Source organism: Lepidochelys kempii, chromosome 4, assembly GCF_965140285.1.
Source record: "Lepidochelys kempii isolate rLepKem1 chromosome 4, rLepKem1.hap1, whole genome shotgun sequence".
NCBI lineage: Eukaryota > Metazoa > Chordata > Testudines > Cheloniidae > Lepidochelys > Lepidochelys kempii.
The window spans coordinates 88,089,223-88,102,831 of record NC_136383.1 but is presented as its reverse complement, the minus strand read 5'-3'; the positions used below and the strand labels follow the sequence as shown (position 1 = coordinate 88,102,831).

At 41.1% G+C, this 13,609-nt stretch overlaps 1 protein-coding gene across 4 annotated transcripts in view; it reads left to right on the top strand.

Moving 5' to 3' along the window:
* The window catches only part of CEP135 (centrosomal protein 135), a 107,823-nt gene that overhangs the window by 70,919 nt on the left and 23,295 nt on the right, over nucleotides 1-13,609 (top strand). For all 4 annotated transcript variants that reach the window (XM_073341984.2, XM_078852530.1, XM_073341979.2 and 1 more), the window contains 2 exons: nucleotides 5,205-5,373; nucleotides 7,645-7,755. In XM_073341984.2, coding sequence (XP_073198085.1) covers nucleotides 5,205-5,373; nucleotides 7,645-7,755 — 280 coding nt within the window. The remainder of the gene's footprint in view (nucleotides 1-5,204; nucleotides 5,374-7,644; nucleotides 7,756-13,609) is intronic.

The following is a 13,609-nucleotide window of genomic DNA, read 5'->3' as shown; positions in this document are numbered from 1 at the left end:
GTCACTCGGCTTCAAGCCTGGCTTCTCTTGCGCTAGGCCAATGCCCATGAGCGACCCACACTCAAGCTACTCAAGTGTTTAATGGAAGCTCGTATTCAGATTCATTACCCACCACCAGTCCACTGGCCTTATTGGAATCTGTTCAGTTTCCTCCAGTTTCTAGGTAATACGTGAGACATTCGTGTTCTGTGTCCTCGGAGAGGGATGGGGCAAGTTACTCACCAGTTATTGCCTGTTCCTGAGCCTGGTACTGAGCAGCAAGAGGTGGTTCACGAGGACCTTGCTGGAAAACTAGTGGAGGAAGAGTAGCCTCAGCCTGGGCTGTCCACCTCTTCCTGCTTTCCTGTAATCTTCTCAGAGGGCCTCCTCCAGATGACTATAAGATCCCCCCAAGAGTTGTTAAAGAGGGTGGCCTTAAGCCTGGAGATCCAGATGGAGGAGGTTAAAGAATCCTCACACTGCCTGGTTGATATTTTGGCCAGAGCAGGGCCTTCGAGAGTGGCCTTACCTATTAACGAGGCAATTATGGACCCTATTAAGGCTCTCTGGCAGATCCCTTTATCCCTTCCCCCTACCTCAAGAAGGGCCAAATGTAAGTACGATGTGCCTTCCCAGGGGTCTGAATACTTATATTCTCATTCCTCTGGGCTCTGGTGGTGTCTGCGACGAGTGAAAGGGAATGGCAAGGACAACAAAGGGCGACCCCCAAATCAAATGATGCCAAAAAAAAAGAAAGATTTATTTGGTAGAAAAGTTTATTTAACTGAGAGATTGCAACTCAGGATTGCCAACCAGCAAGCGCTATTGGGTCAATATGATTTTAATGTTTGGGACTCCATTTTAAAGGTTAGAGACGTGCTGCCAGAGGACACTAGGCAAGAGTTCTCGTTAGCTGAAGAGGGGAAATCTGTAGCTAGATTTTTCACTGCAGGCTGTGTTGGATGCTGTGGACTTTGCGGCTAGATCCATGGCTTGTGCAGTGGGTACGTGCAAGAGCTCATGGCTGCAAACCTTAAGGCTTACATAGGAGGTCCAACAGACTTTGAAGGATCCTTGCTGTTTTTGGGGAAAACTGACCCTAAGCTCCAGGGCTTGAAAGACTTTAGGGCAACTCTAAAGTGTCTGGGGTTCTATGCTCCAGCCCCACCCAGAAAGCACTTCTTCCCACAGCAGACCCACCATTACTCTGCTGCTGCTCCTTGGCAGGACCTGCAGAGAAAGAAGAATTGGGGTTATATACGTAGACCTCCCCCTCCTTCTGCTTCTGCATTAATGCTTTCTCCATGACATCCCCAGGGGATGCTAAACAGGTGTTTTGATGGGATGCAGAGGGGATTCCAGTTTCCAGGATGCTCTGACATCCAAACTGCCTTATACAATCTTGTTTACGTCCTTAAAGTGATATCTAATTTTCATATTAATCAGAAAATTTACTTACCTATGTTTTACCCAAAATCTCATGAAAATAGAGAGAAACATCATCTGCACACCTGAGATGTTAGAAGAACGTTGGCATTCCACATAGACAGGAGTAAACAGTTTTGTTTGTCAACCCAACTGTTCGTTGTCATACCAGACAGAATGAAGAGTCTCCCAGTCTCTTTCCAGAGACTTTCATTTTGGATAACTTCATGCATTCATGTTTGTTACGATCTGGCAGGTAATCCTGGCTGCCAAACTATTGGCACATGCCACAAAATTGTAAGCAGCCTCAACTGTGTTCCTTGTGCAAGTCCCTATCCAGGACATTTGTAGAGCGGCAGTTCACGTCTTTGCATCCCGTTATTCCATTATTCAGTATGCCAGAGAAAATGCTAAATTTGGATGAGTTGCACTCCAGTCTGTGTACATGAACTCTGATCCTTCCTCCTACGTTACAGTTTGTGAGTCACCAAGAATGGAATGCACATGTGCAATCACTCAAAATAAAAAAGGTTTACTGACCTTTTGTGACTATTCTCCTTTGAGATGTGTTGCACATATCTATTCCACAGCCCACTTGGCAAGAAGGTTCTGAGAGAGCTCTGAGGCAGCTGGGCCTTTTATATCAGCACATAGTGGCGTGCGGTAATAGAGGGCACTTGAGCTGCCCCAACGGGTAACACTGAGGGAAACCTTTCCAACAATGGTGTGCAAGACACACTCACACCAAGAGTGAAATGGACATGTGGAGTGCATCGAGAAGAACAGCAGTTAGAAAAGATTAGTGTGTTTTTTTTCTCACTGCTCCAGGCCCCTTTCAGCCAGCGCTCAGCCCAGAAACTTTCTCTAGGTTTTTTTCAGCTATGCTGTCAGTGCTTGTTCAGGCTGTGTCTGGCTTCCTGCTTTTTCTCGTTTCTTTGAAAACAACGAGGAGTCCTTGTGGCACCTTAGAGACTAACAAATTTATTTGGAAAATACAGTAGCAGGTGTATATATATACACAGTACATGTAAAGATGGGAGTTGCCCATCAAGTGGGGGGTCAGTCTAATGAGACAGTTCAATTAACAGTAGAATACCAAGGCAGGAAAAATCACTTTTGTAGTGTTAATGAGGGTAACCCATTTCAAACAGTTGACAAGAAGGTGTGAGTAACAGTAGGAGGAAATTATTATGGTAAAATTAGATTTTGTAATGACCCATCCACTCCCAGTCTTTATTCAGGCCTAATTTGATGGTGTCCAGTTTGCAAATTAATTCCAGTTCTGCAGTTTCACTTTGGAGTCTGTTTTTGAAGTTTTTTTGTTGAAGAATTGCCACTTTTAAGTCTGTTATTGAGTGACCAGGGAGGTTGAAGTGTTCTCCAACTGGTTTTTTAATGTTACAATTCCTGAAGTCAGATTTGTGTCCATTTATTCTTTTGCGTAGAGACTGTCCGGTTTGGCCAATGTACATCGCAGAGGGGCATTGCTGGCACATGATGGCATATATCACATTTGTAGATGTGCAGATGAACAAGCCCCTGATAGTGTGGCGATGTGGTTAGGTCCTATGATGGTGTCCCTTGAATAGATATGTGGACAGAGTTGGCACCGAGGTTTGTTGCAGGGTTTGGTTCCTGAGTTAGTGTTTTTGTTGTGTGATGTGTAGTTGCTGGTGAGTATTTGCTTGAGGTTGGGCGGCTGTCTGTAAGCGAGGACTGGCCTGTCTCCCAAGATCTGTGAGAGTAAGGGAATCATCCTTTAGGATAGGTTGTAGATCCTTGATGATGCACTGGAGAGGTTTTAGTTGGGGGCTGAAGTTGACAGCTAGTGGCGTTCTGTTATTTTCTTTGTGGGGCCTGTCTTGTAGTAGGTGACTTCTGGGTACCCTTCTGGCTCTGTCAGTCTGTTTCTTAACTTCACCAGATGGGTATTGTAGTTTTAAGAATGCTTGATAGAGATCCTATAGGTGTTTGTTTCTGTCTGAGGGATTGGAGCAATTCTCCGCTTCTCTCTCGCATACATGCACATAACTTCTATTAGAAACAATACCCAGCCTAGCCCCCTCCACTCACTTAATTTAAATTCCTGAATGCCCTTAAGTATGCCTTTGTTTTGGGCAGTGCCATGCCTGTGTTTGGGATGGGAGCTGTTATTGTTTTACAAAGGAACTTAACTGTTTCTTGTGCTATTGCTGAATAGGAAACAATTTTCCTAAGAAGTTCAGCAATTTTGAAAAATTTCCTATTCCATAGTGGGATGAAACTGACCCTTCAAAAAAAATTGAAATCCATTTCCCCTCTTTGTCCCCCATAGTTTGGTGATTTTGTCACTCACCTGGGATGTAGAGACATGGGAGAACCAGGCAGAGCAGGGACTTGAACTTAGGTCTTCCATATCTCAGGTGAGTGCCCTAACTACCAGATTATTGGCTGTTCCAGATGAGTCTGTCTCTTCTGTTGAGCCATTCCACTTTGTATAAATAAATAAATATTCATTGGACCAGAGACTTTAACCTGCGTCTCCCACATACCAGATAAGTGCCCGGATCACTGGGCTATAGTCAATCTTTCTTTTTCTAACCCAATAAATATTTAATTATTTATACAAAGTTGAACCACTCCAACAGGAGAGAGAGAGAGAGACTCACAGGAGAATTATTAGGACACTCAAGTGGGATGTGGGAAACCTAGGTTCAAGTCCCCATCGTGCCTAATTCAATGACTTGCATCTTCTTAGCTTATGCCACCAGCAGCCTAGGTGAGGACCATGTGGAAGTCTCTCTCTTTCTCTGGTTTTGAGCAGGAATTCCATCCTGGTCCTGAGAACCCTTCTTGACAGAAGTTTTTTTTTGTTGAAACCACCGCTTTCAAAGGAGAAGTTTTGGGTAGATGAATCAGTATTTTCCAGTGGAAAAACTGTTAGAAAATTCCTGTCCAGATCTACTTACAGCCATCTTACATGAAGGACGGCAGTTACACCCACCAGTTTTAATTACGTTTCGCCCAATCGTCAACAGTTCTACATGCTTCAGTGATGACTTGCCCAAGCCACAACAAGCAGTTAAGCACTTTATGCTGGTAGGCAGTTCGACAATTTACTCTGAGCTATGCAAATTTTAATCCATCACACATGGGGGCACAAGATCCATGTAGTGGTAATTTGTTTATAACAGTGATACTCAGACTGAGGTTTGGGAGCCACAGGTGGCTCTTTAATGTGTCTCCTGTGGCTCTTTGCAGCACATGATATTAAAACACTGTGCGAGTTCATTATTAACCAGTCAAGATGCTTTTACTATGTTAGAGACTAACAAATTTATTAGAATGGAATCCATTCTATGCATCCGATGAAGTGAGCTGTAGCTCACGAAAGCTTATGCTCTAATAAATTTGTTAGTCTCTAAGGTGCCACAAGTACCGCTGTTCTTTTTGCGGATACAGACTAACATGGCTGCCGCTCTGAAACCTTTTACTATGTTATAAACCAATTGTAGAATATTTGGTCAGTGATTTTGCTGTGAGAATAATATATTATTTTATATTATATATAAGTAGTAAATGAAACAATAAATTCACACTACCATGGCTCTTTTGTGTAATGTTGATTGCTAATTTGGCTCTTGAACTACTGAGGTCTGAATATCACTGGTTTATAGTTACCTTCCGAACAATAAATAAATTAGTAAGTTGTTCCTAAAGCTTTTGTATATTCAGAGCTTATCTAACATTTTGAAGCAGTATATGCTATAATGCAAGAAGGGAAATTTTATTTAAGGTTTTCAAAATCACCCATTTGATAGCCAACTAAAGGAGGCGCTGAGTAACAGAGATCGGGAGATAGCTAGTCTCCGTCGCCAGCTTGATGCATCTCAGGTAGAGCTTGCAGAAACAGGAAGAGTGAAGGAAATGGCTCTGAAGGAAAACAGAAGATTACAAGATGATCTAGCGATAATGACCAGAGAAAACCAGGTATGAAAGTAGTGCCTGATAATGAAGTACACCAAAGCAGAGCTGGTGTTAGGCGTAAGCAATTGCTTAGGGCCCCGAGCAGCTCAAGCCCTGCCCCCCCCCCCCCCCGACCCCCCATTCACTTTTTTAGGATAATACCATCTCTGCATCAGAGATTACTTGTATTTTTTTTTATTTTTAGGATAATACCATCTCTGCATCAGAGATTACTTGTATTTTGTCTGCATGTATTACTAAATCCAAAACTGCTATAGTCTATTATGCATTTTGAATATTTTGCTGTTCTGCATTCTTGTTAATACTAGAATATTAAGAACAGTTGAGTTGAAATGAACATATTTAGGCTGAATTTAAATATCTGCAAATGTAAGAACTTGTTCATTTATTTGGTCACCTGTGGAATCAAAATGCATTCAATTCTTATATTCTCCTCTCAAGTACCAAAAGGTTTGTTCTCCCATTGACATGTGCGGCATTTACATGCATAATTTTCCCCACACCTTTGATAGGAATAAACCCCTTATCACATGGCAGTGTCCTTCAATGTGTGTAGAAAAAGGCCAACATGTATAGCAGTGAGCTTTCAGCATGCACATTATTATTATTTTATTACACCATTGTCATACGTGAAACATTATAGTTAAAATAGAGATGGACTTTCCATTCTAAACTCTTTCTGTCTCAGGCAATCCTAGCTCTTTGAAAATGTATTTTTAGGCTGAAATTTAAGTTTTTATTTGTTACTTGTACCTCTTCAAATGCACTGTAGATGAAAACCCATCTTGTTGGACTGATTGTGTCCATCAGAGGACCCACACTGAATTAACTTCTAACACTTTGAGAATATGCTTATTTTCTTAATGCACCATTGGCTTTTAAGACATGCCATGTAATAATTACACTTCAGAAGGTGGTCTTGTGAATTAAAGAAGAATGTTAATCCACCTGTCTACATGTAAAATGGAGACAGTTTAAGGAACTCATCAGGTTTGACTGACCTTTTGGTGCATCAGTGTCTTTCAAATTTTGTGCATCCTGGGGTTCAAGCATCAGGCATCAAGCATAAATATGATGGTCATAATTAAATCAGTAAGAAAGATGGGGGGAGGGTTAGCTCAGTGGTTTGAGCATTGGCCTGCTAAACCCAGGGTTGTGAGTTCAATCCTTGAGGGGGCCATTTAGGGATCTGGGGCAAAAATTGGGGATTGGTCCTGCTTTGAGCAGGGAGTTGGACTACATGATCTCCTGAGGTTCCTTCCAACCCTGATATTCTATGATTCTATGGCATAGTGTTTGAGTTTGCTCAAAAAGTTCTTTTCAAAACCATTAAGATTTTTTTTAAACCTTGTGAATGCTTCATTCTCCATTAAGAAAAACATTATTTTTAATTGTAAAATAAATCTGGATATGGATTACTGAAGTATAAAAAAAAGTTCTAAACAAATTTTTGTTTTTGTTTTTTTTAACTTGCAAAACATTGGGTCATAGGATATATTAATAGAACTCAAATTATCTGACTAAAGCTTTTGGTTGTGTTGTAACTCCAGTTAATTGATTCCTAGTTAGTTTGAATTAACCAGCACAATAACAAATGCTAATTTAGACGCTTCACAAAAAAATTCTTTCTGGTTGTGGTTCAGTCTAAGTTTCAGCCACTTTGTTAATCTTCTGATTTTTGAGTCATGAGCATTAATTTGAAAACTGTGTAAACGGAGACCTTGTGAAAGTAACAATAAGAGTCTGTTGCTTAGGTCACTCCTCCCTCTCTGCTTCAGATTACTCAACTGAGAAAGTAGGGAAAATGCCACTCCCCTATAGTCAAAAGGGGAGGGATCTTGAAAGAACTTTAATGGATGTTCACAGGGTGGGGGCTGTCCTCCTTCTCCCCAGGGGCAAACTGCCTTTAGATTGGCTGGGGATGTAAGAATGGGCTAGCTGGTTGGCTCTTATCCCCTCCGCCCTTGCCTGTTTAAACTCTTCCAAATTGAATCCAGTGAAATAAGTGGTATGTGAAAACGGGGGCATAACACCATTTCCCAAGTGTTTTGTTAAATAAAGTTGTGGCCTGCCAATTAAAATCCATTCTCTGTTGTTTATTCACCTCCATGTCCTGATCAATGTAGAATTTAACAGGGTGGTGTATGGAAATCGGATTTACTGAATGAACAACTCCAGAGCAGAATAAAGAAAAATATAGGGCACTTCACAGGCATGCGTACTTTAGTATATTTTATTTTAATAAACTATTCAGTTTTCATGTAATGTCTTTAGACAGTCACTACTGAACTAGAAGAAGCAGTACGTGAAAAAGAAGAAATGAAGACTAGAGTTCATAATTACATAACTGAAGTCTCCAGATTTGAAAGCTTAATGGCTTCGAAGGTGAGGAAATAAAGTCTGTAAATTGGCATTTGTGTGTTTTTAATAAAAGTTGTTTCAATTATGACATGTTTTAATTAGCCTACAATAAAATTAAGATTTGTAGATGTAAATGTTTCAGTTTATTTAAAAACTAGTAATGTATGTATGGAAAACCCTGTTAGATTACAGGCTTTAAGACAGTCTGGCAGACTTCATTGATAATAGTTACATTGTCAGCAATGGTGAGGAGAAGCATCCTCACGTTTGGTTGGTTGGATGTTTTACAGCATAGATAGTGATATATTTCTAGCATTACTTCCTTGCTATGAGGAACAAAGCAAGATCTAATGATCATTTTTAATCAGGCTTGGAAGGATTAGATTTTTATCTCTAAATGTCATTTTCACTGTACACACAAATCAATGAAAAAATATTTCCAAATTTGCAAAGTAAAAAAATTCTGCTTCGGAAATTATTAGAATCAAAATACAGTGATGTTCCTCGAGTGGTGGTCTCTGTGTATTCCACCGTGGGTATGTGTGCTCTCCATGGCCCGGAGTCAGAGAATTTTTGAAAGCAGGGTCCATTAGTCTGCACATGTGCCCTTGCTCTCCTCATGCCTCCAGCCAAGGAGATAATGGACGGAACAGACCAATTGCCTCTCCCATTCCTTCTTATCACTGCTTGGCTTAGGTTGGATTCTCCACTGTCCAGAACTTTCTCTTTCCCTCTTTATTCTTCAGTCTGTAAATGGTTTAGAGTTTTACTCTATAGTATTTAGCTAAGTTTATTAGTTAGTTATATTCCCCATCCTGGGGAACTCTCCCTCCCCATATCTCATTACCAGTACTGGACTACGCCCAGAACTCCGGGCTTCAAAATCTATACTACTTTCCTGCACTCCTTCTTGGTCCGTAGAAACGATCAACACTGCCTGTACAGCCTATGGGAAGCTCACATCATGGCAAAGTGCAGAATCTGCTGCTCTTCCCCCAAAGAGGTGGGAACTTCATCTTAAGAAGCACCTTATGGAGAAAGCCATGAGGCTGCAGTTGGCCATGAGGCTCCAGTCAGGGGACCGTCTCCTGTATATTGGCCTGACTTAGGAGTGAGGGAATCTACTTCCACAGATCACTTGTTAGGGTCTTGTTGGGAATACAAGGAGCATTCTCTTAAACACTAGAGCAAATCCTCCTCTGAGCCCATTTCAAAGAAGTCAGATAGAGCCTCCCTAAGTCAAGTAAGTCGTCTTGCTTAGCCCAAAAGGACTTGGAATATCCTAAGTCTCAGGGTTGTCACAAGAAAGCTCACAAATCCAGAGCTCTGTCTGTACCAGACCACACTACAGTGGCAACAGTACCTCCAATAGCAACTAAACTTAAACACCAGGAACCAATGGTACCAGCAAAAGGCAACCATCAGGAACCTCAGCCACTAATGGTACCAGCACTGCTTCACCAAACAATGGTACAAACTGCTCCAGGTCCATCAGTTTGAGTGAACAGGACCCCTCGCATTCCTGGGAGAGTGGAGACTTACTCTATACCTGATGACATTTTTGCGCTCTCTGATTCTCAGGACCATTTCTATCAGGTCCTGACTCCACCAGTATATGCAAGTTATGGAAGGATTCTGTCTCCCTTTGCATCTTCCAACCATTGTTTACTTCCAACATAACTTTACTGCCAGTAGACACAGAATTGGTCTTTTCTTTCTCAGGAGACACTGAACCACCAGAAGAACCTGTGTCTCCTTCTCTGAAAGATACCTTCTTAGACAAGAAACTAGGATCTGTATGGAACCAACCTCCACCTCAGCACCTGTCTCGGAACCAATTGTACCCCATACTATTGGGGGACTCCATGGCCACACTTTGACCTTTCTTAATGGCACTGTTTTCCCACAACTGGAGTGAAATAATAGCAGACAAGTGGGTAATAGACATCATCCATTCTGGTTATGCGATCAAACTTACTTACCTATCCCCTCCAAAACTCCTATCTTTGCCCATTTCATGGGCCATTCTCATGAGGAGATTCTCAAACAGAAAGTTGAATCCCTCCTACGGTAAGGAGCAATAGATCAGGTACCTCTTCAGCATCAAGGAAAGCGGTTTTACTCATCATTCCTTCTAATACTTAAAAAAAAACAAAACAAAAAAAAAAACCGAAAGAACACACCAATAACAAAAAACGGTGGCTGGAGACCCATTCTCGATTTCCGCCATCTCAACCACTCTATTCGCAAACTGAAATTTTGCATGTTCACACTAGCATCTATAATTCCATACCTAGAAAAGGAACTTAATTTACAGCTTTTGATGTGAAGGCCACATACTTTCATGTGTATGCTCACCCCGCTCAGAGACATTTTCTCAGATTCATAGTAGGCCCTAATTGCTTTCAATACAGAGTGCTCCCTTTTGGCCTTGCAACCACTCCAGGGTCTTTACCAAGTCTTTATGGTAGTAGCAGCCCATGTCAGGTGTGGTTTCACCATTTTCCCAATCTCAGTGACTGGCTTCTCATTGCCCATATAAGTCAAGAAGCCTATGAGTCAACTTCTTCAATGCTTCAGTTCCTGTCTTCCCTACGGGTCAGCATAAACCTGGTTCTGCTTTCACTCCAGCACAAACTATAGACTTCATCAGAGCATCCATAAATTCAGTCATGGTAAGAGCTTATCTGCTGATGGACAGATTCCAAGCAGGGAACGATTTCATAGATCAGGTCATGAACAACCCTTGAACACCAATCAGAATTTCTCTCTCACCTGGAACATATGACTTCATGAACTTACATCGTGCCATTCGCCAGACTCCACCTTTGTTGCCTGCAAGCATGACTTCAAGCGTACTCAACAAGCAGAGAGTCTGTGAACACCATGGTAACAGTTTCTACAAACTAACATCATCTGTACTATGGTGGGAAAATTGCCACCAAGTATTTTTGGGTATTCGTTTCCTTTTCCCCTTCACCATACAGGACAATCTTATAGATGCTTCCCTCTTAGGATGGAGAACCCACATGGATTGCCACACAGCACAGGGCACTTGGACACCCTGAGAGGCCAGGATGCACATCAGTGTTCTGGGATTACAGGCAGTCCAAGACACTTTCAAAGCCTTTCTCCCATTTATCCAGTGTTACTATGTCCTCATAATGTTGGAAAATATGACGATGGTCCTTTACTTCAACAAACAGGGAAAAGTGAGATCTGTTCCTGTACTTTCCCCCAGAAATGTGCATCTTGTACTGCCCAGAGCCCTCCTGGACAATACAAGCTCATACAAAGCCTGTCATTTATTAATAGAAAATGCTATGTACAAATCTTGTTATCCCAAATGGAGTCTCTCAAACATTTGAATCCAAATACTTTAGTTTAGATAAAACAATAAAACAAATGTATCAGCTATAGAAAGATAGATTTTTAAGTCACTAAGAGTAATGAGGCATATAAGTCAGAATTGATTACAAGGAAATACAAGTTTCAACAGTTTTTCTGTCTGAATCCTTCAGTCAGGATCTCCCCCCGATCCAGTGCGGCATCTTTTCTTCAAGTGTTGTTGATGCTGTTGGTAGAGAGAAAGGGAGAGAAGATTTGGGGCATCTGTCCTCTCCCCTCATAACCCTTTCTCTTGCACAACAATCATCTCTTGCTGATAGTCAGAAGACAGAAATTTGGTGTTGCCAGGAACCTTAAGCTGCTTCTTTGTCAAAATGTAGATCTTTTGCCCACATCCACTCTCCTGCTGAAGATTGGCCACTTATTCAGGTGGTGGTCAAAATTTGATCTCGTTGACACCTAGCTCAGGGCATTGGCTAGCCTTTTTCTCTGGGGAACTTTGTTGTGACTGCCCACCAGAACATGTTTGAACATGTCTTGATAATATTATACAATGGAGTCTCATATCTTTACATACAGTGTTGCCGCAAAAAGAAAAGGAGTACTTGTGGCACCTTAGAGATTAACCAATTTATTTGAGCATGAGCTTTCATGAGCTACAGCTCACTTCATCGGATGCATACCGTGGAAACTGCAGCAGACATTATATACACACAGAGATCATGAAACAATACCTCCTCCCACCCCACTGTCCTGCTGGTAATAGCTTATCTAAAGTGATCATCAAGTTGGGCCATTTCCAGCACAAATCCAGGTTTTCTCACCCTCCGCCCCCCCACAAACAACCTCACTCTCCTGCTGGTAATAGCCCATCCAAAGTGACCACTCTCTTCACAATGTGCATGATAATCAAGGTGGGCCATTTCCTGCACAAATCCAGGTTCTCTCACCCCCTCACCCCGCTCCAAAAACCACACACACAAACTCACTATCCTGCCGCACACATTTTACAAGGACAATACAGCAAATAATGAGTTTTCAAATGATACCTTACACAATATGCTTTGTACAAAATTTAACATGGTCTTGTAAAAGGGTGAACATAGGGTACAGACTGTCACAACACCCTAAATTAAAGAAACCACATGTTAGTCAAGCACTCAAAAGCAGAAATGCTGAGCACTCACAGCTGCAACTGAAACCAATAGGCGCTGTGCTTTGAACACAAAGTTCTATATAATACTAAATTCTCTGAAAAATCAGGTCCTAGTCATCTCAAATTGGGCACCCAAAATTACTGGACACTTTTGAACTTAATCTCTGTTATTCAGCTCCCCATCTGTAAAATGGATTATACCACCCCGTTATCTCACAGGTATGTTGTGAAAATAAATTAATTTTGCCAAGTATTTAGATACTCTAGTAATAAGTGCCATAGAAATGCCTGAGGAGAAATTAATAATCCTGTCTTCATAATAGTTTTCAAATAGTGCCTAATAAACAAGGCATGAGTGTATTGACCAATCTGGATAAAACAAAATGTTGAATAGCTGCTCACTAAGCACCATCCATTTTGTGGATTGAATGAGGCAGGTTTCCTATGGAGAAAAAAACTGTATGCGATTATATAGTCAGAGGCTGTTTTATGTCAAATGCATACACACAAGGCTGCTGAATAAGGTTGCACAGGCAACCTTAATTCTAGCATTTCCTGACTTTTGGATGTTGGACTTTGAAACCTTAAGAATATTTGTTAAAAGTAGGGATTTTTTATGTGAAATATATACTTGTACTGTGCCTACCACAAGGGGGCCTCAGTCCTGACTGGAACCTTTAGGCACTGTTGTAATACAAAATAGTAGTATCAAGAAAGTGTAATGGAAGAAGCTCCAAAGATGGAGCTCTATAGAACTTCCATCAAGAGAAGAGAAGAGTATTTGCTGAAAGAGATGCCAAAGGAATGATTAGAGAGGTAGGAGTGGAATCAGGAGAGAACAGAGTCATGAAAAGCAAGGGAGGATAAAATTTTAATAAGCAGGATGTGGTTGAAGTAGCTGAAAGGTCAAAGAAAAAATATGGATACAAACCCAGAGATGTAGCTAGGAAGAAGTTGTTAGAGACCTTGGTGATTGGAAAGAAATATGATCCTTTTTGATAGCACCCTTAGATGAAAAAAAAAAAAGAACAGAGTACTGAGAGAAGGATAAAGTAATCCAAATTTGAGTATTTATTGTAGTGACTGAAAACTTTAAAGCTAGAAGAGCTAATAAAATGAGCTAATAGGCCGGGCTGATGGTCTTTTAGGGATATCTTTGCCAGATACACTGCAGCTTTGGTAGAAATGATAATAGCAACATAGCTTTGATATTGAGAATGGCAAGAAATTCCTACCTTAAGAGGTAAAATATGAGGTAAAAAATACTGTTAATGTATTTTTGTGGTGTCCTTGACAGGTTTGTATCATCAAACAAGTGTCTATTCTGTTAATTGCTTAAAAATCCCACTTCTAATATAAACTGAGTTGGGCTGC